The 25,301-nt window shown below is 34.2% G+C and overlaps 2 protein-coding genes across 2 annotated transcripts; both read right to left on the bottom strand.

Annotated features, from left to right (window-relative positions):
- Positions 1–12,120: 12,120 nt before the first annotated feature.
- Positions 12,121–14,164, bottom strand: LOC121240443 (pathogenesis-related genes transcriptional activator PTI6-like). The gene has a single exon (XM_041137898.1). The coding sequence runs from the start codon at positions 13,335–13,337 to the stop codon at positions 12,558–12,560; it is 780 nt and encodes a 259-aa protein (XP_040993832.1). The 5' UTR covers positions 13,338–14,164; the 3' UTR covers positions 12,121–12,557.
- A 4,831-nt stretch (positions 14,165–18,995) lies between these two features.
- On the bottom strand, positions 18,996–22,411 carry LOC121240464 (ubiquitin-conjugating enzyme E2-17 kDa). Its single transcript, XM_041137930.1, has 5 exons — positions 22,214–22,411; positions 22,020–22,092; positions 21,559–21,686; positions 19,773–19,877; positions 18,996–19,387 (listed from the first exon to the last, which is right to left on the bottom strand). The coding sequence occupies exons 2-5, from the start codon at positions 22,087–22,089 to the stop codon at positions 19,244–19,246; spliced, it is 447 nt and encodes a 148-aa protein (XP_040993864.1). The 5' UTR covers positions 22,090–22,092; positions 22,214–22,411; the 3' UTR covers positions 18,996–19,243.
- Positions 22,412–25,301: the final 2,890 nt, after the last annotated feature.

The raw sequence follows: 25,301 nt of genomic DNA, 5'->3' as shown, positions 1-25,301 counted from the left end.
ATTGTGTTGGGCGGCCCAGACTAGTCTTATTATATACTACACCTCGTACTATTCATATCTTATAATGTTGATGTCACATGTCTATCAGCCCATTACCCTTGAATTAGCTAAATGCAGTACTGCAACTGGTTGGCTATGTAATGGAATAAAAGAGGGAGCAGCCGAAGGGGCGCCTATTTGCATCTGAAAAGCGGTACGGTCTGACCCTCCCTTGCTGCATCAGTAAGATGAGCAAGCAAAAGCTAATCATGTAATGCTATTTTTATATATATATGTATGCAGGCTAGGCCTTTTTTCGTATCAAGAAAGCCGTTAGAGGTTGCTATGGACGCCTTTGATTGGATGGAGATAGATGTATATAGAAAGTTTGCAGTGAGGGATCTTTATAGGTAGCCAGTCTTTACTTGACTCTGCCAAAACAATGCCCAAAGACTCCATGCCTTTCTTGGTTGGACCAACCCATTGACACAGATGTTCAATCCTGTTGAGGATACTTAGCCTTACTCTAAGGCTTAGTATATGCTTACCATATGTGACATATTTGACCCTTAATTCTAGGCTTAATTCTAGGAATATTTCATTGTATCAATTTACTCCTACTTACCATATATGTTGTAATCAGTCTTTATGCTTTGTATACTGTAAATGGTTATAAATAGAATATACTCACCACTTCACAAGTGTGGTGGTTTTCATCAAACCCTCTCATGGTATCACGAGCCTCTCTGGTTTAACAGCCATCGTTCCTTTTTTTTTTTTTTTTTTTTCCATGGCTTCCAATTCCTCTTCCAATCTTCTTCCTTTCAATACCTTAATTCACATGATCACCATCAAGCTTTCTTCCTCAAACTACCTTTTATGGAAAAGCCAACTCCTTCCTCTTCTTGAGAGTCAAGAATTGTTGGGCCATGTCGATGGAACCTTTGTGCCGCCACCCCGTTTTGAACCTGCCAACTCTAACACGCCTAACAACAAACACTTGGCGTGGAAAATTGCAGACCAACGTTTACTCAGCCTCTTACTTTCCTCCCTCACCGAGGAAGCCATGGCTAAGGTTGTTGGCCTCTCTACTGCACGTGATGTCTGGCTCACTTTGGAGAACACTTTCAGCCATCGCTCGAAGGCCCGCGAATTACGTCTCAAGGACGATTTACAGTTGATGAAACGCGGCTCCAAACTAGTTGCAGAATACGCCCGTGCCTTCAAGGCCCTGTGTGACCAGCTTCATGCAATCGGACGGCCCGTCGACGACACCGACAAAGTCCACTGGTTCCTCCGCGGTCTCGGCTCCGATTTCTCCATCTTCTCTACCGCGCAGATGGCTCTCACCTCGCTCCCCTGTTTTGCAGATCTGGTCTCTAAAGCTGAAAGCTTTGAGATATTCCAATGATCCCTTGAGCCCTTTGCCACAACTACTGCGGCGTTCACCGCCACCAACCGTGGCCGCGCAAATCACCATGGTCTCCCCTCTTCCAATCGAAGCAACCAACGGGGTCGTTCCAGAAACCCCGGCAGCAACTCTTCCAACCGTGGGCGCTTCACCTCTGGACAGGGACGTCGCCCCCCTCGCTGTCAAATTTGCCGCACAGAGGGTCACTATGCTGATCGATGCAATCAACGGTATGCAAGAAATGATTCCTCTGCTCACCTTGCCGAAGCCTTCAGCACCTCTTGTTCTCTCTCTGGACCCGAAGCATCTGACTGGTATTTGGACACTGGGGCTTCGGCCCATATGACCACTGATCCATCTACTTTGGATCAGTACACTACTTACACGGGTAAGGACTCTGTTATTGTTGGAAACGGTGTATCTCTACCCATTACCCACACTGGTACTCTTTCTCATGTTCCAAATATTCATTTATTAGATGTATTAGCTGTCCCTCATCTTACTAAAAATCTTCTTTCAATTAGTAAATTAACGTATGATTTTCCTCTCTCCGTTACATTTACTAATAATTTTTTTACTGTCCGAAATCGCCAAACAGGAAGGGTGGTGGCGACCGGTAAAAGAGATGCAGGTCTATATGTGCTGGAGCGCGGAAATTCTGCCTTTATTTCTGTCCTTAAAAATAAATCCCTTCATGCTTCTTATGATTTATTGCATGCTCGCCTTGGACATGTGAACCATTCTACCATTTCTTTTTTAAATAAAAAAAGGGCATCTCTATCTTACGTCTTTATTGCCATCTCCCACTTTGTGTAGTACATGTCAACTTGCGAAAAATCATCGTTTGCTTTATTCTCGAAATGAATATCGATCGTCTCATGTGTTAGATCTTATTCATTGCGACATCTGGGGTCCCTCTCCTGTCAAATCCACTTTGGGTTTTGCCTATTATGTTCTTTTCATTGATGATTATTCTCGATTTACTTGGCTCTATCCTTTAAAATTTAAATCTGATTTTTTGGATATTTTCACTCAATTTCAAAAATTTGTGGAAAATCAACATTCCGCTCGTATCAAGGTCTTCCAAAGCGATGGTGGTGCCGAATTTACTAGCAACTGTTTCAAAGCTCACCTACGTAACTCTGGCATCCACCATCAACTCTCGTGTCCATATACACCTGCCCAAAATGGTCGCGCTGAAAGAAAACATCGCCATGTGACAGAGACGGGTTTGGCTCTTCTATTCCACTCTCACCTTTCCCCTCACTTCTGGGTTGACGCCTTCAGCACTGCAGCTTACATCATAAATCGGTTGCCCACACCGCTTCTTGGAGGTAAGTCACCTTTTGAACTTCTTTATGGCTCTTCTCCAAATTATGAGAATTTTCATCCCTTTGGTTGTCGTGTTTATCCTTGTTTGCGTGATTATATGCCTAGTAAACTTTCCCCTCGCAGTATTCCTTACATTTTCTTAGGTTACAATCCTTCTTATAAAGGGTTTCGTTGCCTTGATCCCACCACCACTAGGCTATATATCACACGACATGCTCAATTTGATGAAACTCACTTCCCTTCCCTTGATAGCTCCCAAGCCCAACCCCTATCCTCTCTCCATATTTCCAATTTCTTGGAACCATGTCTCCTTCATACCGACTTACCCTTATCTTCTATCGCGCCCCATTCCCAGCACGTTCCTCAATCCAGCTCTTCCCCGTGTGATCTTTGTACTGACCCTATGGATGAGTCTGTGCAGGCTGTTGATTATCTTGCAGGTTCTTCTTTGTCGCACCCGGCTTCCAGTCCGCCTTCCACTGAGACCACTACTGAGACCATTGCAGATCCTTCTACTCCGGCATTTCCATTGGCTTCTCATCCTATGCTTACACGAGCTAAAGCTGAAATTTTCAAGACTCGGCATCCGGCGAATCTTGGCATTTTGGGATCCTCTGGACTTCTTCCTGCTCTTCTTGCCTCTACTGAGCCCAAAGGATTTAAATCTGCTGCCAAAAATCCTGCCTAGCTTGCAGCCATGGATGAAGAAGTACAAGCTTTGCAACAAAATCGCACTTGGGTTTTGGTTCCTTGCCCTGCCAACACCAACATTGTTGGTTCCAAATAGGTGTTTCGGACCAAATATTTACCTGATGGATCCATCGAGCGTCTCAAAGCTCGCCTTGTTGCCAAAGGCTATACACAGGTACCTGGTCTCGACTACACTGACACTTTTAGTCCTGTTATCAAGGCTACCACTGTCCGTGTTGTGCTTTCCCTTGCTGTGACTAACAAATGGCCTCTTCGGCAACTTGACGTCAAGAACGCTTTCCTCAATGGTACTCTTACTGAACATGTTTATATGGAGCAGCCGCCTGGGTATATTGATCCTCGTTTTCCTCATCATGTCTGTCACTTGCAGAAAGCTCTCTATGGTCTAAAGCAAGCGCCTCATGCCTGGTTTCAGCGCTTCAGCTCTTTCCTCCTTACACTTGGTTTTTCTTGCAGCCGTGCTGACACTTCTCTCTTTGTTTTTCATCAGCAGTCTGGCATTATTTATTTGCTTCTTTATGTTGATGATATTATTATTACTGGCAACAACTCGTCTCTTCTTGATAGTTTTACTCGTAAGCTTCATTCTGAGTTCGCCACCAAGGATTTGGGTTCTCTCAGTTATTTTCTTGGTCTTGAAGCCTCGCCCACTCCTGATGGTCTCTTTCTCAGTTAGTTGAAATATGCACGGAATATTCTCACTTGAGCTCAGCTACTTGACAGCAAACCTGTTCACACGCCCATGGTTGCTTCTCACCACCTTTCTGCTGATGGTCCTCCTTTCTCGGATCCTACTCTCTACCGCTCTCTTGTTGGTGCCCTTCAGTACTTTACCATCACACGTCCAGATATTGCCCATGCTGTCAATTCTGTTAACCAATTTCTGCACGCCCCTACTACAGATCACTTCCTTGCTATTAAGCGTATTCTTCGCTATGTCAAGGGAACACTTTACTTTGGTCTTACTTTTCGTCCGTCTGTCGTTCCTAGTACTCTAGTAGCATACTCGGATGCCGACTGGGCAGGATGTCCAGATACTCGTCGTTCCACCTCAGGCTACTCTATTTATCTTGGCAACAATCTGGTTTCTTGGAGTTCCAAGAAGCAACCGACTGTCTCACGCTCTAGCTATGAATCTGAGTATCGTGCACTTGCAATGACTGCAGCCGAACTTCTTTGGCTTACACATCTTCTTCATGACCTCAAGATTCCACTTCCGCAGCAGCCTCTTCTCTTATGTGACAATAAAAGTGCAATCTTTTTAAGTTCCAATCCTGTTTCCCACAAGCGGGCCAAGCATGTTGAGTTAGACTACCATTTCCTTCGGGAACTTGTTGTTGCTGGCAAACTTCGCACGCAGTATGTACCATCTCACTTACAGGTTGCTGACATCTTCACCAAAAGTGTCTCTCGCTCTCTTTTTGAATTCTTCCGATCCAAGCTTCACGTCCGTCCAAATCCGACGCTCAGCTTGCAGGGGGTGTTGAGGATACTTAGCCTTACTCTAAGGCTTAGTATATGCTTACCATATGTGACATATTTGACCCTTAATTCTAGGCTTAATTCTAGGAATATTTCATTGTATCAATTTACTCCTACTTACCATATATATTGTAATCAGTCTTTATGCTTTGTATACTGTAAATGGTTATAAATTGAATATACTCACCACTTCACAAGTGTGGTGATTTTCATCAAACCCTCTCAAATCCTTTGTTCTAACCGGCTGAGCTACCTAAACCACTTTCCTAAAGTCTGTTGTCTTCATTGAATAGTGCCCTACCTTACCACTTAACTAGTAAGGGAAAAGCCCTTTACTAAGAAAATATATAGGGCTTTTATCGCTTGTTCGTCAAGCTTTCGAGTAGAACATTCAATTGCCGCCTAATCTCCCAACATGCATAAGAACCGAGAATGGATGATAGATAATCGGATGTGAATGAAATGAAGGCATAGCTTCATTTCCATTTAGTACAACATGAGTGAACTCTCTTTGTTTTGGTTTCTGTATTTTTTTTTTTATTAACTGAAGAGGAACTAATGATATTTAAATAGAATTGATGTTAGGTTAACCAATTAAGGTTGTACTTGTACACCTCAGCTCATGCATGTCCAGGATTTACGTTGATCGTGTTTACCAAGTGCATGCGTTTCTGCTCGTATCTTCAAGATCATCATAGACAGTTTTTGAGTCTCAAAGTTGAAGTGGGAACTCCTTTTAGAGCCCTCTTAATAGATTAGTCAAAACTAAATGATATTTTTTATAAATATAAGAAAAATTTAACTTTTGACTATTTCATTCACATAAATCTCCAGATTAGAATAACTATTTTTTTATTATATAAGAATAAAATAATATAAGATGAATTTAATTTTAATTATTCACATCAAATCTCCACATTAAATTATCTATTTATTCATTATATAGTAATGAATAACTAAATATAATTTTAAAAATATTTAATTTTTTTAATTTTATCATATTTTACTATTCTACCTATTATATATTAATTAATAATTTTATTCTTACTAAATTAATATATCACTAACTCAAATTAATATATTAATTATGATAAAATATGTGATAGAAAGAAATGGAAAGAAAAATAATTACTAAAATATATATTTAATATAAATACAGTAATCTTTAAATTTAAAAAAAATTAAGAAAGTCATTATAATTAATATTTAAAATTTAACTAATATATTGTAAATTTTATAATATTTAAAATTTAACTAATATATTTTAAATTTTACTTTCTAATAATTAAATAATTAATAAATTTAACTTTTAATTAATTTATTGACGATGAGCTATATTCATGATTATCTCCATTAACTCCCTGAATGAAAGGGTCAAGGACTGCGGCCTCCTCCTAGGTAGACTCTTCCTTGAAATGAGCACTTCATGTTTTGTGACATAAAGGCAAGAGATAGGTTCGGTCGTCCTTCCAACCCGCAGTGGTGCTCAGAAATAAAAAAAAAAAAAATGGTACAAAAAATGATGAATAAAATGTCATACAGGCTCGTTTTTTGCACAGAACAGACTTGGAATGTTGACATCGAATTAAGGCGAGTTTGGATTTAAATTTATTTAAATTTATTTTAATATAAAATATAATAAAAATTTTAATTTTTTTAATTTTAAAATAATAATAATAATATTAAAAAATAACATTTTAATAATATTTCATCATTTATACTCAAATCAACTCAATTTAATTCAACGTTTAAACGTAATCTTAAAATAATTCCTTCAGGTTTAAGCGGAATTGATGCACTGAGATGATCAAAACAAGTGGAACTTTGCTCCCATGCTCCCATGCTCCCACCTTTTGATTATTTCCATGACGTACAACAAATATATATATATATATATATATAAAATATATGGGATGGTTCTAGGAAACTTCGTTAGGGATCGATCTCCTCGTTTCTTCACTTGCTTCCATGCAGTTTTATGATCGACAGCTTTCACCCACGCAGTTTTGGCTGCATTCTCGTACCGTGGTCATTAGTTTGGGAATTAATGTGTCCTTTTTCTCACGTTACAATACAGTGAGCTAGCTGGCTCTATCGTCGTACGTTATGAGACAAAGTAGTATAGACTGAGAAAAATATTTCCAGGAAAGGACAAGAGATTTTCTACGCGCAGAAGTCCTTTTAATTTGTGCGAAGAATTTCTTGAGCAGCTAGGGACGACGATGCACAGTATATTTAATTTATAACTTAAAAAGAAAAGTCTTTGCTTTGCTATATAGCTCATGATTCATCCTTTGTTTCAATTTATTAAACAAACTAAAGATAATAAATATTCTCCTCTAGTAAATAAATTAAAACTGCATTTGAATATTAAGTTGAATTAAATTTTTTATGAATAATAATGAGTTGAGTTAATAGAGTGAGTTATGTGAGATTCACCTAATATATGCTTAGATATTAAGATAAGTTCATATATATTTATAAAAAGTTAAAAAAAATTGTGATCAATCCCGCTTGTAAAGAGATGTTGAGTTGAAAAATGTTGTAATTTCATATCTAAAGAGATTTTGAATTGATATGAGTTTAATAATTTGAGAATTGGATATTTAGATATTAAAGAGATCTAAATCTAAACCGAACTCAATTAAAGGAGCCAAACTCAACCAAACAATGAAAGCTCGTATATATTGTACCGGTAAAAAATATTTACTCTTTTCAATTGTGAAAGTTTGAAGAGGAAAAATATCAAATTTTATCAATTAAGGTGCGGTTTGAATAGTCAAATGAAATGGGATAGTTTTAGATGAAAGTTAAAAGTTGAATAAAATATTATTAGAATATTATTATTATTTTGATATCTGAAAAAATTGAATTATTTATTATATTTTATGTAAAAATTTAAAAAAATTGTAATAATGAGATGAGATGAAACACTTTTATTATTCAAAGGAATTGAGATGGGTTGAGTTCTTTAAGAATAATAATGAGTTGAGATGGTAGAGTGAATTTTGTGAGGCTTACTTAAAATGAGTTTATATGTATTTATGAAAAATTGAAAAAGGTTGTGGGTCTTATGTGTAAATAAGTTTTGAATTGAGATGAATTTAATGATTTAAGAGTTAGATATTTAAATGTTAGACTAAATTTAAACTTAGACTGAATCAAGTTCCAAACAGGATGTTTACATCATGTATATATGGAGATGAGGGCTGGAATGGTAGAAAGTAGATTGATAAAAAAAAATACAAAATACAAAAATAAAACCCAAAAATACAAAATCTTGAAAAATATCAAGTTTTTAACCTAAAAAAAAAAAATCCCCCCTCCATATATTATTCCAATAGCTAGTCGAGCTTGCACATTTTGGTATGCCTGTATTGAAAAGTCGTGTTTATTGTACATAGATTCCAAAGAATTGCGTGTAATTTTCCACCAATCAAAGTAGTCAAAAGTCATGACGTTGAGTGCGACATTTGCAAAATTATTGCGGAGGGATTGCAGACATCTACTAGTACTGCTATTAATTGGGAATCCCATTTCGAAGATGAACCTATATATCAAGACCTCTTAAAAGATACAATAATTTAAATAATTAAAAAGATATATTATTTTTGAAAAATATATAATAAAAACCTTTTCAGTGCAAAAATCCAACACGTCTCTCAAAATAGTTGCTTGGATTCCAAGTTTTTGCACCAAATAATTATACAGACCTCACTGATCTTAAATAGTATACACGAAAATAATTATAAAAAAAGCCAAAATAATAATATCCATATATTTTCTGGTTCAGCTGTTGTCATCAGCTAGCTGCATGCATGTATATCACTAAAGTCGATGCATGGCGGAAAACATGGCCGTGGGGCTCACCCACCAATATCCAAGCGTTTACACTGATCTCAACTGATATCACCATGGTTGATTGAGCCTTCAAATTGCAATATTCGAGTAATTATTCAAGTTCATCAATTCGACTGTAAATCGATCGATTTCATGTTTGGCTTCGTAAAAAAAGTCTTTCATTTCCTTTTTTATGTTATACAAAATGATATGATTTTATATAATATTTTAAATTTAGTTTATAATAGAATTATAATTTTATAATTTAATATATCATGTATATAAAGACACGTCAGGTTAAAGATTTATTTTTATGAAATTCCTTTATGATTAAAGTATTTTTTTTATATATTTACATTGCATTTATTGTGATGGCTCCCCGCTCCGCCCTCTCCTTGTATTCTTACTTTAAATTTTAATTTCTTCATTGCATGGATGCCCACCATGCATGCAGCTAGGGCCACCACCCTCTCCTGCCATGGCTGACGCCGTCAAGTCTTGCCACTCTTTTTAGGAACACAGTAGGGTTGCAAGATCTGCTGTTGGGATCCATGGTTTCATATATATAACGTGTGTTTGTAATATATATATATGTATAGCTTTTGAAGATGATGATCATCAGCCTGCCAGTGCGCGCTCTTTCATGTAGGGTTTTGAATTATACATTCCGTACAACAAATTAGTTTAAAGTTTGTTCTTGTTTATATAATATTTTATTTTCTTGTCACGCACGCCTTCTCGTTTTGTATATATAAGAGGATTCTAATTAGGTATATAGATAGATATATAAGAGAATCCCACTTGGTCACGCTAGACATGATACAATCAACTCATGTTAATTTAATGCCCTCGCTCATGCAAGCATATAGTGCAATTTAACAAAAAATTTTGAAAATTTCTATTAAATTATTGTACAAACTCGAGAATCTTCAGTAGAAAAAAAGATAGACACATAAAATTTATCGAACAATATTTATTATTATCCATATGAATTTTTAGAACACCATTATATCGTAAAATCTACTTTATATATATATATATATATGTAATAGTGTTTTTTGCATCAACTAGTTTAAAATGAGAAATAGGGCATGTGCAGAATAAATGGAAAAAAAACAAAAACAAAGAAAACAAAAAAGTAGTGCGTTCCACCTCTTATAATGGTTAATTTTGGTTTGGCTTTGGATTCTTGGATTAGCGGGACGACTTTTTTTCTTGTGCCTTGAACACAAAATATTTAGTCAAGCTGTCACAGCACATGTGCTGCAATGATTGGCTTTTTCCTTCTTGATCTGATCCTCTGAAAATACACCAAAGGGAAGTCATTAATGTTACATGTATTGTAATTATATAAGTTATTTATAAAAATTCGAAATATTATGAATGTGTAGTACTGTTGGTCTGCATTTTCTAAGACTTAAATTTGGATCCATAAGAACATAACGTCCTCTACCTTTACCTCTACATTTACACTCTTTTACAACTTGTTTTTAAATTAAACTAATATAATTATCCACTCTATTTAAAAAAAAAAAATCAATATTATAAAACTATTGCCATTTCATGTAAAATTATAAAATAATTATAAGTCAATATTTTTTCTAAATTGTTGTGAATAATTCCCGCTTAAATGCTATATAGTGTATAGAAAAATTCTATTTTCAAGTCGGTATGTAGAGCACACATAATAAAGTATTTATATTACATAATTTGATTTAAAAAATAAATTTTAAATTTTAAATATTATAAATCAAATCTTATCTTTTTAATTATTTATATGATGTGTTTTAGAAAAGAATAACTCAGATAAAAAATTACAAATCAGGATTCTAAGCTGCATAATTCTCGGTAAGACCTAGGGTTGATGAATAATTTGGCTAATTTTGGGTAATGCTTGCTTGCAAATCTGTTTGTTCACCAACCGGGACCCACGAAATCCCAATCAACCTCTAAGATTCTGCCATTCCAAATTTATTTGACGTCCCGAAATTTTCCATTCCTTTTGAATTTCTTCCGGTACTTTCGCGGCCGCCGGTAGTCCATTTCTTTCGTTTTATTATTATTATTATTAAATTTTCTAAACTCATTACGTGTAAACAGTTTCATCTTATCTTTTTTATTATTATAATTTTTTTAAATTATCACATAAAATATAATAAATAATTTAATTTTTTTAAATCTCATAATAATAATATTAAAAAATAATATTTTATTCAATTTTTAACTTTTATATAAAATTATATTACCTCGTCACACTATTAAAAAAGATTAAGTTTTCTCCCAAACCTCTGCTTTTCAATTTTTATGAAAAAAGATTTTGTTTTTTTGTTAAGTAATTTTTATGAAAAAAGATTAGAGGGGTTGTGGATGACATTATGCATGCAGAAGCATGAAGCAGCAAGTTGAATTATTACAAGCCAGCGGCGCCACGTCCTTGTTGCGGAAAACCTCCCAAGGGGCCCCAACCAAGTCCTTCCCACTCATGACTCGTGACTCGTGACCACTGTTTTCAATTCAACAATGTCATGGATCTTCAAATTAGCAAGGCAAACTGCCAAAGTTGTGTGTGTAAAACATGCCCAATAGTCACTCCAATTTTGTTCAGACCGAGACATCTTATCTTATCACTGAAAACAAAAAAGTTTAAAATAATTTTTGACGAATTTGAATGTTTATTATAGAGAATTAAATAATTATGAATTAAACTTTGTAGATTTAAGAGAATTCCAAATATCATGCCTTTATAAATATTAATAATTTTGGATTTTAAGATTTTGAAACGACTTTGATATTATTTTCGTAAATTGTCTTAACTCATAAATTGTGTCGATTTTCTTAAAACAAATTATAAATAACAGTAAATAGAAAAGAGTGATCCCAATCCCACACGAGACGATCCATTTATGAGAAGGAAGGTCACACGAAGGTACCCAAGCAATATTTATCAGTAAGTAAAACCAAACCAAAGCATCAAAAATTTTATATATTATATTACCTTCTTATTTTTATATTTATTATTATTAAATAATTATTTTTAAAATTTTTTTATTATTTAATAAATAATGATATACCTACAATATTTTATACAATAATAGTTTTTATAAGATATTTTATAAAAATATTATTTATTTAATACATTATTGTATAATACAAAATGTTGTAGAAAAATTATTTTTCGACAGAGATTTAAATCCGACAGAAATCCATCCTCAGCAACTGACGTCTCGATATCTTCAAGGGGGCTGTATTTTCAACACGTGTCTAACACTGACACCTCCCTACTTAATATGCCATCCAGTCGAGCACAGCCACCGAAATGTCACTATAACAGCGACCCGGCAAAGTTGGTGCAAGAAGATTCAATGTACAGAACAACGGCATGCCAACATTTTTCTTATTATTCTATTCTCCTTTAATATTATTAAATTATCCAAATCTCGTCACAACAAAAATCCCACGTAGCTTTTCAATGCTCTCTCTCTCTCTCTCCCACCAAAGTACTTTTCACTCCTCCTTCGTACTTATCTCCTTACAAATTCTCTTTTTAAAAAATATACCCAATTACAACTCGAATACCATTCACAACAAAAACTTATTAACACGAGACAAAATCGCCGTATCAAGTTCTAAACCCGAATAAACTCTACGTGCCAACAACCCGCACTTATCATAAATCCACGAGGGTACTTTCGTCATTCCGATTAGCTTTGTTGACTTGTCTGAATATTGACCAATCTAGCCCACATCAGTACTGTTCCGGCCGAAGCTGCTGGTCTTGGAATACTAAAGTATCCATCAGTTTTTAGCAAATTCCGTCCACCAAGAACTCGTTGACGTCAAACTCACTGAAGTCTTCTTCCTCCGGCTGCCCAAAGTGCTTTCCGGATAGCACTAAGTCGGGAAAGCTTAACGGTACGTCGATATCGAACCCGAAGACATCGACGTTGTCGTAACAGAAACGCTCCAACGGCGTGGGTTCGTCGTAACGGAGGACCGAAGTCGGTGAGGAGGCAGCCGCGTCAGAGAAGCTCGAACTCTCCTTGGGGCTGTCAACGTCAACCGAAGTTTCCGTACTTACGTCGGGGTTAGGGAAGTTCGTGACGGCATTAGGACCCTTGAGCTCCATAGCGGCTTTGTCGTAGACTGAGGCAGCCTCTTCGGCTGTGTCGAAGGTCCCGAGCCACACCCGTTTGCGGCGCACCGGGTCTCTGATCTCCGCAGCCCAGCGACCCCAAGGTCTCTGCCGAACACCTCTGAACTTTTTCCGGTGAGTGGTGTCGGATTTCGTTGATCTCAACGTTCTCTTTCTGGCAGGCTCTTGTTTCTGCGGCTTGAAGGTCGTTAGTGATGGTTGCTCGAAGCGGACCTCTTGGACGTGTCTTTTAACTCTTCGTACCATCCTCTGTTCTTCATCGTCGCTGGAGGAGTCCGTGGCGTCGGCGTCGGTATGTATGATCCTCAGGAGCTTAAGCGTTGGTTGAGAAGTCATGGAGTGATAGAATTTATTGTTAGTATCAGCACGAAGTTGTTTGAGAAGATCACGATAATAGATCCGACAAGCAGGCGTAGGACTAAAACGCATGCGACCCAGTAAATTAATTAGGTGGGTGGTCTTTTTCTTTTCCTTTTCCGATCACACACAGTGATCGAAGTAAAGAAAAGCGCTTTATGGGGGTGATCGTATCTTCAAACAAAATCGGTAGTGGTGGTAGGGAGGATAAGTTTAGGTAGGACAAAGAGGCAATAGAGTGGAAAAAAGGCGATAGCTTTAATTCGCAAATTAGGGAAAAGAGGGAGGAGATTCTATGCCTCCAGCACAAATGGAAGTGAGAAAAATGGGGAAAAAAAAAAAAAAAGACAGTGGAATTATGGTGCAGCAGAGAAAGGTCTTTATAACTACTCTTATGGAGTGGGAGAAACTCTACCTTATCGAGATATTCAGCACGGAGAGCGTATGGCTTTTGAGTACGCTTGTAATAAGAGAGAGTGAGAGAGAGAGAGACAGTGAGACAGAGGCAGATGGACAAGCAGATCTTTTAGAGCGAGAAGAATTTGATCCGAAACTCTGACCCTTTCCAGTTTCCACCACCAAAAGGTAAAAAGAAAGGAGACCTCCTACAAAGGAGTGTCGGGACTTTTGGCGGGAAAAATAAAGAAAAACTCCGAGAAGATTAAGAAAGATCCTTGCAGAGTGTGCGAGTATTGATGGGTGGGGGATTGGTGTGGTGGCAGAGAGAGGGAGACAGTGAAGGGACGACTCGGCAGAGAATCAGAGAAAGAAGAAAAAGAAGACGCGAGGAAACGAAGTGAAATTTGTGGGTGAAGTGGGTATATATAAGATGCACGGACTCTGTCTTTTTTCCTGTTTTGTAAGCAAACATGAAATTCTAATAATAAAGATACACTCCACAGTACAGACAACCAAAATACGAACAATCTGGTACTAAAATTAACTATTTTATATGATTTGATAAATTTATTTTATAATAAAAATAATTTTATAATATAATAAATTACATCAAATTATATCAATTTATAAGATTATTTTTATATAATCATTTTGTAACTAGAGTATTTCTCTTATTAGAATCGGTGCACTAGCCCCAAAATTTTATATTAAATTAACTTTATTTGATTTTTTTTTTTTTTGTTTTTAATCCCAAAATGAAATTCCTGATTCCGCCTGGAAAAGGTAGAGTTGGACGTGATGCACCCGTTTGGAAGAATGGAAAATCAACGAAGGAGGCGAAGGCAAACAATGAACAGAAAATGCATATTTCAGGGAATAAACTACGAAGAAATACTATATGAAATTCCAGATAAAGAAACGGAGTAGCCATGCTGTAAAAACTTAAAGAACATCATAAATTTAAAATATATAATAAATAATTTTCTTATTATATTTACCTTAAAAATAATTATATCTCAAAAGAAAAAGAAGGACCAGGAGAAATTATTTCCTGAGAGTAAATGCTATATAACATTTTTATTGCTTTTCGTGGGGCTGCGTGTGAGAGTCATGAGTCATTGAGTCATGTTGGGAGTGGAAAAATGGGAAGTTATTTTTCCAGCAGCCATCGTTGACGTGTCAAAAATAGGAGCAATCTCCACTACCCCACTCTACACTCTTGACTCTACTCCTCCTTTAGTGCAAAATGACTAATAAATATTGTTTTTTTTTTTTTTCAATAAATATGCTTGATAAAGTTTGGTTACACATCAACGACTGTTCATATTATATATTATATATTTATAATTTTTTATATGATGTAGAATAATTTTTATAAAATGTGAAGATATTTTTTATAGAGTGTGAGATGATAAATAGTAGTGGATGAGAAGAATTTTTTTTATTTATAAACCATCTTATTATTTTTATCATTTAATAGCGATAAATGAAAATGATATATATCATTATTCATATTATTAAAAAATATATTTTTATTATTTTTGTGAATCTTAAATTTATCTAATTTTTTAAAATAAATATACGAGAAGTGCACAAAAATTGCAAATATTATTGCAAATTGCATAAAAATTAACATCTTGCAGCTTTCTTTAAGATTATACCCTATTATTTATTTTTTATTCGTTTTAACTGATATAACTACTTCAAAAAAAAAAAAAAACTGTTATAACTAAAAGATTCTGCAAAAAGTTAATTTTGTTAAGTTGAGATTGTAATTGTTTTAATTTTAAGAGTTAAAAATATAAAGTAAAATATTCCTAATAATTTAAAGGAATAGAGGTTTACTTTTTTTTTTTTTTTCCAAAAATTAAATAAATTCGAGTTTTGACAGCTGAAAAGTTTGAGGAGACATGGTCCTAATGTCTGCTGGAGACGTCGATTATTTTCAGTTTGAAACTTTGAATAGCTGTGCTGTGTACTGTACGAGAAGGACTTTTATCTAAAATTAATGCCACCATGTTCCTGCATTTACGCTCAGAATTGAGCGCCTTTGACTAAATTCCAGTTAATAAACCCACAAAGTTGGTATTATAATTTGGAATAATATTATATATAATCACGAAGTTTATAAATTTTGTATAATTATTTTTAAAAAAAGTGAAATTTATTATTAAAAAATTAATTTTTTTATGTGAGTCTTATATTTTATTTATTTTTTTTACAATAATTACACAATTTACGATTGTAAATATTTTTTATCTTTCATGTTTCCTGTCCTATTATTTTTTATTTTAATTTATAAGACGTACAGAACCAAGATATATAAATAATACACAGCTTGATTACTCTATAAATCGATGAACTAAATGCATAAGATGAGATCAGTCTCGTATATATGACTGAAATACAGTTTTAGAGCAAGTGTTGCGTATTTATTTAAAAAAAAAAATACGGATTCATCGTGACAAAATTATTTTTTCATGTAAATATTATATTTTTCCTATTTTTTAAAGGAAATATATTAAACTTGTATCTTATAAGACTGTATAAATTATTTTCCAGGACTAGATGATATCATGAGTTAACTTTAATTGGGATGTGAAGTTATACCCTCTTGGCCTCTTGTGAAAAAGCTAACAGATATCTTAATGAAAGTAAAACACGACCAATCATTTCCTTAATTTTTACTGTAGAAAAATCATTTTCATCAATCCTACATTATACATTTATTTTTATTTTTAATTTTTTTATATTTTTTCTTTTAATAAGTACGTGGTATACGGATAATGGTAAAATAACGATTTAATAAGTTTAGCAAGAATATAAAAAATAATAATAATAATAAAAAAAAAAGGGGGTATGTTGTGCAGTTGAGGCAGCTGAACAGCAAAGCTAAAAAACCACTGTCCATAGATCCGAACAAGCTTGCAGAAGATTTCTTGAAACTATTCTACCGCTCTTTGCAGACTCCAAATTCATCATGATAAAAACTAGATTTAGAAAGGGTGAAAACACATGATGATATTCATGGAGTTTAGTGGGAGTGAAGAGAAAATCTCAAGCCCTTCTTTTGCACAAAAAGATTCACATACTTTGTTGCTTCATATTCATTCTTAATGAATTTCATAGCTGTTTAGATCGTGAGATGAGATGAGATAATTTTATATAAAAATTAAATAAAATATTATTAAAATATTTTTTTTAATAATAATATTATTTGTAGATTTTAAAAAATTGAATTATTTATTATATTTTATATAAAATTTTAGAAAAATTGTAATAAATTTATGATGAGATGAAATGTATTGATAGTATTTCACAATCCGAACAACTATTTATACAAATTTTATATAAATAAAAAATAAAAAATATATACTGACGTGATTTAATACAATATGATAGATTATTTTACAATATATAACAAATTCCGTTAACACACGTCAATATCACTAGATGTGATATTACTTCCTTCGTCCTGATCCTACTTTTTCAGCATTATTTTATCTTATAGTTGGCTACTTTTTCTTCTTTCTTTCCTAGCATTCCCCGGACTCCCTCAGATGCGTTAAGAGCTAGTAGTCCTGACGTTTCTTAAGAGTTTGGACTGGTCAATCGGAGGGGAAAAAAAGAAAAAAAGTATAAATTTTATTAAAATATCAGGAATATATAAAAACAGGATTATGATCCCTTAAAATCTTATTAAAATTTAAGATCATACAGAAAAACATATAAATTATATTTTAAAATATTTAATTTGACTGTATAAATTAATTATCTATTTATTTCTTCTTGGAAAGGTCTATCTTTTAGTTTGGGTCATAATATCTAGAAAATATTAACCCATAAGAGAATATAGAAAGCTTAGAAAATGAGAAAGGGCCTACGCACGTGGTAATGGGTATGAATAATCAAAACCCACGAAAACGTTGAAAAAAAGGTGAGGGAGTCGGTTGGTTTTGGCTTGGAGGTGACGCAAAGGTAAACATAAAACATAGCCTCAGGAGTCGGGAATAATCAGCATGTGAGCAATTATGTCATCCATGCATTAGAGTTAGAGAGAGTGATTCCCTTCCTTCCCTGATTAATATTGCTTGTGATCTAAGACTGATAAAAAGTTCATGGAATAAAAACATCTCATTTAATTCCAATTATTTAAATTATTTCCATTTTTATCATACATACCTGGCCATAATAATAATAATAATAAAGATAAATGTTGGTATCATAACAACTTATTTTGTCGAATTAAAAAATGATAGTTGCAGTCGTGAATGCATAAGTGTTGCGCAATTACTTTGAAAAAAATAAATAAATATGAGATTCATATGAAAAAAAGTTTATTTTTTAAGAGTGAATCATACTCTTTTTCAAGCGATTATACGATATTTGCGCACTCCACGATTGCATGTATTACTAATTTATAACTTCTTCCAGCTAAATTTTTTGATATAAATGATTTTTTAACCCGTCATTTGAATAAAGATTCTAAATTTCAATCCTGATCTCGTATATCATGTGAAATGTCAGGACAACACCTGGGCAATTTCTTTGCTCCTTTGTTGACAAGGGACTCCTAGTTTTATGGGACTGTTGCAGATATAAAACATGCTTACAGATTACAGTGACCAATCAAATACTTGGGACCCCCTTTTAAATATGCTTTAGTTGGACAATCTCACTCATACACTGTTTTCTGGGATGTTGATCACATGTGCAGATCAATTTCCAGGTCCCATGTCAAAGCACATAATAACGTTCACACGGGGAGTTCATTAATCCATGTTTTGAGTAATTCTTTGACATAGTTTCTCAATTCCCTGTGTCATTGCTTTTCACATGAAAAACCCCATTGCAGATTGGTCGGGAATAGTAGCCAAATTCAAACTACTTCCTACTAAAAAGCAGCAACTGAAAAGCATGGAATGTTATTGCAGCCGATGGCCTCTTTCAACACAACTTATAAAAGAGTACAAAAGATGAACACATATAGAGCATTTAACATCATCAATATCGTCTATACATTACCACCTGTCTTCTATTGTAAATTCATTGAGATTGTAATAAGAACTCTAAAGAGGTCCAAACCAGGAACTACAATGGCGCAGGCCACACCACCCCAAGGTACCTCTACAAAATTTCTTGATAGTTTTAATGGGCTATCTGGACACCAATTCTAGGTGGAGAGAGAGAAGTTCCAACTTGTTTTGGTCTTTAAATAAAATCTCATGCGACTGAGCATGGGATGTTTCCATAAGTTCCTCCATAATGTCCTCACCCAATTGAGTCCCTACTACAAAGCAAAAATTTCAACTTTTTGTCATAGGAATCGTGTACCCACAAAACATTATTTCTTAATCAATCATACGAGTTGTAGATCAACAAGCAAAACATTCACTTGACAACATGATAACATTACATTACAGTTTTCCAATCTCCAATGTCTTCAAATAATATTCACAAGACGATAATGTTCCTGGCCAACATTGAGTCCTCGAACAAAAGAAATAGGAGATTCATTCTTAATGAAACCCATGGATTCACAGCTGCTTCTAGATGCAAAGGGTTTTCAGCTCTCGCCATCATCCCATGGCATACTTCTGTGTCCAGCTGCGTGCAGTGGCTTCATACTTAGCCCGGTCAGTCTTGTACATGTGAGCTATTTCTGGTACAAGTGGATCATCAGGGTTGGGGTCCGTCAACAAAGAGCATATGGACAACAGCACCTAAAACAAAGGATGTTAGGTTGCAGCCCCCCATAGAGAATTAGGTAGATGTAAGTTTGGGTCTAATGGACACAAGCTCCATATCCAAACCCAACCTAGGTAATTGTAAAGACGAGAAACAATCTAGGACATGGGATAAACAACGATGTTTCATTATCATAACTCTCCCCTGAGAGGTATGAATGGTATTTTTTTCTGATGTATAAATCCCACACAATTGATGTGTTAATCTGGCAGGCATGTTGAGATATCATAGCCAGTGAATTTGATCATGCAAATTGATGTCAAGTGATTTGTTATTGCAGAAAAGACCTTATGCAACACAAGTAGACCAACTATGGCTGTAGACCAAAAAATTAAAAAGGTGGGAATATTTCAATGAAACCTTAGAAATTGTTAGCGCTGGGCTCCACTGTTCTTTAAGTATATCCAGACATATGCTTCCATTGCTGTTGATATTTGGGTGGAACACCTTAGTCCTAAATGCAACCTGAAAATATAGCAAAAGGTTACTAAGATTCTTGATTTCTAAAATAACAAATACAAGATAAACAAAATATTCAGACACATCAATAAAAACCACCACAACCTTCACACTATAAAAAATAAACAAAAATAAGTAAAGAGATCAGAGTGTCAAACCTATGATTCCCTGTAGAAAGCATAATAGGATGTGCACTTCACATTCAAAATGCAGAGTTAAAAACACATTCCCTTAGTGAAACACTACACTACCCACCATTTACATCAACATTCCTATTAACCCCTCAGCATCAATCTCAGAAGTGACAACATTGGAATATCATTTTCTTTCTAAGTGTGGGGACTTGAGTATCTTATGTTTATTTTGTACCATAAAAAATAGCAACGAATAATTAAATACAAGCACCGAACATTTCTTATACATATGATTCCGCAATTTTTCAAATTCATTTTACAAACAGATAGCACACATGTACCATTTCATGGAAAATATCACATTCAAAATTTGTGCAGAAGATTCAACAGCTTTGCACAAGACAGATTATGTATTTGATAAGGCAAAACTAATAACATTCTGATCAAAATCAGCAAAATTTTAGTGGTCTCCCAACAAGATTGTGCTCACTGAAGCTTCCTGGAATTAACGATAAACCCACATTTCAGTTTTGACATATTGACACATTTTTTATAGGCTAAATTTCAATTTCAAAACCACAGGATCTTTTAAAGTATTAACAGACCTTTGGCTATAACACTTAACAAATTAAAAAACAAAAGATTTACAAAACACCAAGGAACAAGGCTACAAAGTATATAGGCATAAAAATGAAGTCTTTGAATGATTTGGCTATGTTCCAAGAACGACAAAACCACTAATAAGGAGCAATGCTACAATACATTTGCTGAAAAAGACAATGAACATTGATGACATTGCTACAACAAATCATACATGCGAAAATGACAAATTTATAATCTGTATTTTCACTTTAGCCAACCCCAAGGGGTTTAAGGTAGCTTTCTTTGATTTACACTCTTTCATTTATGTTCTACAACATAGGAATAATGATGCATATATAGTATATGAAACTAAACAAAAACCACCTAGCAAATTTCCAAGCAGTAATGTCAAGGTTAGATTCTAAACCTTGCATCTTCATCAACCTAATTTTCCTGCTCCACCCAGAGATATATGAAATTCGAGTACTCCCACTCAAGTGGATCCCGATTTCTAAAAAACCCACGAATAATACAATAACCAGGATTACACTTAGTAAAGAATTTGATCATTTACTTTTCCCACTTTTATGATTTATTAAACTTCAATAGTATCTGTCTTAAAACCAATCAGAAGTAATATCAAGCTGTAAGAAATGGCTTCCACAGACACTTGGGGAAGGAAAAAATACTTCTCAAAAGAAGTTAACTATAAACTTCTGTTTCGCCAGAGGAAGACAATTCATTAATCATCAAACCAGCTAAACAAAAACTCAAGGAAAAGAACTTTTCCGCAAAGACCGCGCAATAAACTCGAATAAGCTTAACAAAAAGCACAGGATCGTGTCCTCCTTAATATCCATAATTCAATTTGAAGCCACAATGACATATGTCATATGCTGAAATGGACATAGAATAAGGGCAAACGAATGCAATGAACCATCGGGAAAACTTTAAATGTAGAAAAAGATTACCTTTGGGGGCTTAAATGGATAATCAGGGGGGAAATGAATAGAAACTAGAAATACACCTCCTGCATAAGGGCTATCAGCAGGTCCCATGATGGTAGCTTGCCAATGGAACATGTCCTCAGCCACAGGACCTACACAAAAAATTAAAATCTAAAAACCATGCTCCAAGTAAATCACACAAGCTGCAATTTCTCGGCAACAAATCTACCATTTTTACGAGGTGAGGAACTCCTAAACCAAGAGATGAATCAAAGGGAAATTTAGCCAAAGCACAAATACAGTATTGTATCTACACCCACGATTAATACCCAAAACATCAGAGAACTTTAGCAGCCAACCCAGCCGAAAAATTACAGAGCAACCAGACAAGCTAAAGATAAAGTTTATGGCTTTCGTTTCGGAGTCAAAGAGTTCAACAAACAAAATCGATTCAGAACAGAAGAGAGGCAAAGGTGTATATATACCAGCGCTGCAAGAGGTAGGAGGATCTTTCTGCAAATCCTTGAGCTCCTTCAAGATCCGTTTCGATGCCATACTCTAAAAAACACCCACAAACAAAGCAAGGAAACCAAATCAGCAACAGATCGGAAGCACCCAGAACACAAAGTTTTGATTTTGATTCACAGATAAGTCGAACAAAATCCCATACATCTCTTACCTGAAAAGGGAAAGCACCAAAGGTTTGAACTTTCTCAAGGATATTGACAAAATAAATCAATTATTTGCAGATGGTATAAGGGAGCAGCAAGATTCGAAAGGGAAGATGGTGATTAGTCTTATAGAGCCACGGACACAGAGCGAAAAGAGCTGGTTCTAGAATTTTCTGTCTTTTAAAAAGAAAATTGAAAAGAATAATTAATTGGCGTAGGATCAACGCCGTTATTACTTAGAATAATGCTAGAGTGCTGGACTTTTTTATGTGTATTTTTTAGTTTTTTTTTTATATAGATTATTTTAACAATTTTAAATATTAAAAAAACAAATTTATAACATCATTAAAAATATTTTTTAATAAAATAAAAAATTATAAATAATAATCATATTTTTTAATAATATTATAAATTTATATTATTTTTTAAAAATATTTAAAAATGTTAAAAAACTTATATAAAGAACAATTTTAAAAAAATACATAAAAATATATATGTTAGAGTCAGCGAGAACTCCCAATGATAGCTCCGAACGGTGGGTCTAGCATTGTCCTGTTGCTTATTACCAATTTACCCCGCTTTATTTATTTATTTTAATTGCAAAATCACTAGAGGACAACAATTTTTCCGGTCCAAAGACACTTGCTCTCCGCCGCCCTTTTTTCAATCCCATCCCCATGGTTTTTAGCTTTTCCCGGATGCCTCCCCTTATTTCTTTCCTATTCCATTTCCGCCCATCTGTTGTGCATATATATGCTTTATGCATCCATATTTTTGGCAAGTTGTGAATCTTTTCATCCAAGTGTTTTGTCTTAACCGATGAGGCCTGGAATCAGGCAAATTGGGAAATTTTGCTTGCAATGATTTTTTTTTTTAAAATTCTTTTCATCAAGTACTATTTATCATTTAATATGTTATAAAAAAATTATAGGTATAGGATATGATGTGTGAATATAAATGGTGGCTGATGCAGCGTTCCTTTTTTTTTTATTTTAATAAAAATGTTGGTTAAATGTGTAGAAACTTTTTAGAGAGACGAATATTTGGGTTTCATGAAAGTGGTAGTTCTATAGAAAATATTTTTTGGTTAAAAATGTTTGTAGATATATTTTTATTAGAGTTCTAAACAAATGACGTAATATACTAACAATATGTTTAAATTTTTGCCATTTTTTTTAATTTTATAAAGTTTATTGCAATTTTTTCTTACAGAAATCGAGATAAAATGTCTTGATGATATTATTTTTAGAACAAGTTTTGACAATATTTTCAAAGACTTCTCTTCACAAACGTAACCTAACCATCGGAAAAGAAGTAGTGCAGAATCTGCAGATTGCCATGGCCTGTGTGGCAAAGGTGCCTTACACTGCCTGTGCTACTTGCGATCTGGGAGGGACCAGACTTCTGAGATGTTTGAAGAAATCTAGGCATCCAGCAATCAGACAGAGACAAGTGGGGTTGTCTCTTGAACAGACCAAATCCAAGGATTCCAATGTGCAGACTTCCTGGTTGTATTTGGAGAGGGCTTTCATAAGAATTTTTCTTAACTATATTTCAGATAATTTAGAAGAAATATCTTTCAATTTAATAGTCTTTATAAATTATATACCGGGTTCTTCTATTATATCAGTTTGCATTTAAAACCCACCTCAATTCATTTCATCTCATCCTTACAACTTTCTCAAATTTTCATACAAAATATAATAAACAATTCAACTTTTTCAAATCTCAAAATAATTTTATCAAATTTCTACATAAAATATAATAAATAATTCAAATTTTATTCTATTATTTACAAACCATCTCAACCCATCTCAACTCATCTCTGAATCCAAACCACTTCTTAATAGTTTGTTAACCGTTAACTGCCCTGTAACTCTATTGGTTTTTTTTTTTTTTTTGTAACTTTTCTTTTTATGGTTTTGAATTTTTGAGATTCTTTTGAAATTATATTTGATTTTATCGCAAAATACTCTGTCTAATGGAAAAATTCCGAAAATTATTTTATAAATTAGCGTAGTTTTATATTAGATTATAAATATTTTTTTATTTTAATTTAAATTTAACATACCACATGAGTTTATAAATTTTATTGTTTTAATTTTCTTTGTACATCTAGTATCTAACTTTTTTTTTTTTTTTGATAAACAAGAACCATTCATTGAAATCAATTAGAATCCTTACAAATGGAAATCTTATCGAGCCAAATAGCTTGACTTACGAAGAAGAACAATAATCCCACCACATCACTGCATCATCAACTTCTCATGCATGTCTTGCCAACCTATGGGCAGCCATATTATCTAAACGGTTTACATGCACCACTTTAGCTTCCTGAAAACCCAGCAATAATCTTTGGATATCTTGGAGAATAAACTCAAAATTAGTTAAGAACTTAGAAGCATCATTCAAAGCATGAACAAGTAAGAGGCAATTGGTTTCCAGCAAAACTTTTGAAACTTCCCATTGAACACATAAATGTAATCCCCTTAACAAAGTTGTAGTTTCAATGAACTCTGCAGATGATACTTCCTTTTCAGATTTACTACAAGTCATTAGAACATCCCCATTATGATCTCTCAGAATGACCCCTACCCCAACAAAATTTCTATCACAAAAAATAGCTCCATCAACATTTAATTTCAGAAAACCAATAGGAGGAGCGTTCCAAGAGACAACACTATTTATCTTTGCATTGGAGACATAAAAAACTTGCACCTGCCTGTACTCATGTTGTAAGGAGAGAGCATTATTGATTACTACATTAAAATGTAAAGAGACATGTTCATAAATAAATAAATTTCGTCTATACTAAATCTTCCAAGCGATTGCAATAAACTTGGACAGCAACTCCGCAGCTCCTCTGTCGCAAGTTAAATTTGCCAAATCTCAAAAGGACATTTCGGAGGCTACCGTACCCAACAGAGGGCAATATTCCACCCAAACTTTTCTCACATCTGAACAATAAAACAGTGCATGAGCCCCATCTTCACTAACTCGAGCACACACTCCACACTTGTCATCTTCCAACACGTCTTCGCTTCAAATACTGATAATTGATAATTGTTTGATACGAGGTAATAATATCCTATTAGC

Source organism: Juglans microcarpa x Juglans regia, chromosome 7S, assembly GCF_004785595.1.
Source record: "Juglans microcarpa x Juglans regia isolate MS1-56 chromosome 7S, Jm3101_v1.0, whole genome shotgun sequence".
NCBI lineage: Eukaryota > Viridiplantae > Streptophyta > Magnoliopsida > Fagales > Juglandaceae > Juglans > Juglans microcarpa x Juglans regia.
Note: the sequence above shows the minus strand (reverse complement) of the source record. Positions and strands in the feature narration are given on the sequence as shown.

Coding starts and splice junctions, on each gene's coding strand:
- LOC121240443 (XM_041137898.1), bottom strand. CDS start 13,337: ATGCGTTTTAGTCCTACGCCTGCTTGTCGGATCTATTATCGTGATCTT.
- LOC121240464 (XM_041137930.1), bottom strand. CDS start 22,089: ATGGCATCGAAACGGATCTTGAAGGAGCTCAAGGATTTGCAGAAAGAT. Junction 19,878..21,558: donor ATCCATTTAAGCCCCCAAAG/GTAATCTTTTTC, acceptor CTATATTTTCAG/GTTGCATTTAGGACTAAGGT. Junction 19,388..19,772: donor CAGCGCTAACAATTTCTAAG/GTTTCATTGAAA, acceptor CCTTTGTTTTAG/GTGCTGTTGTCCATATGCTC.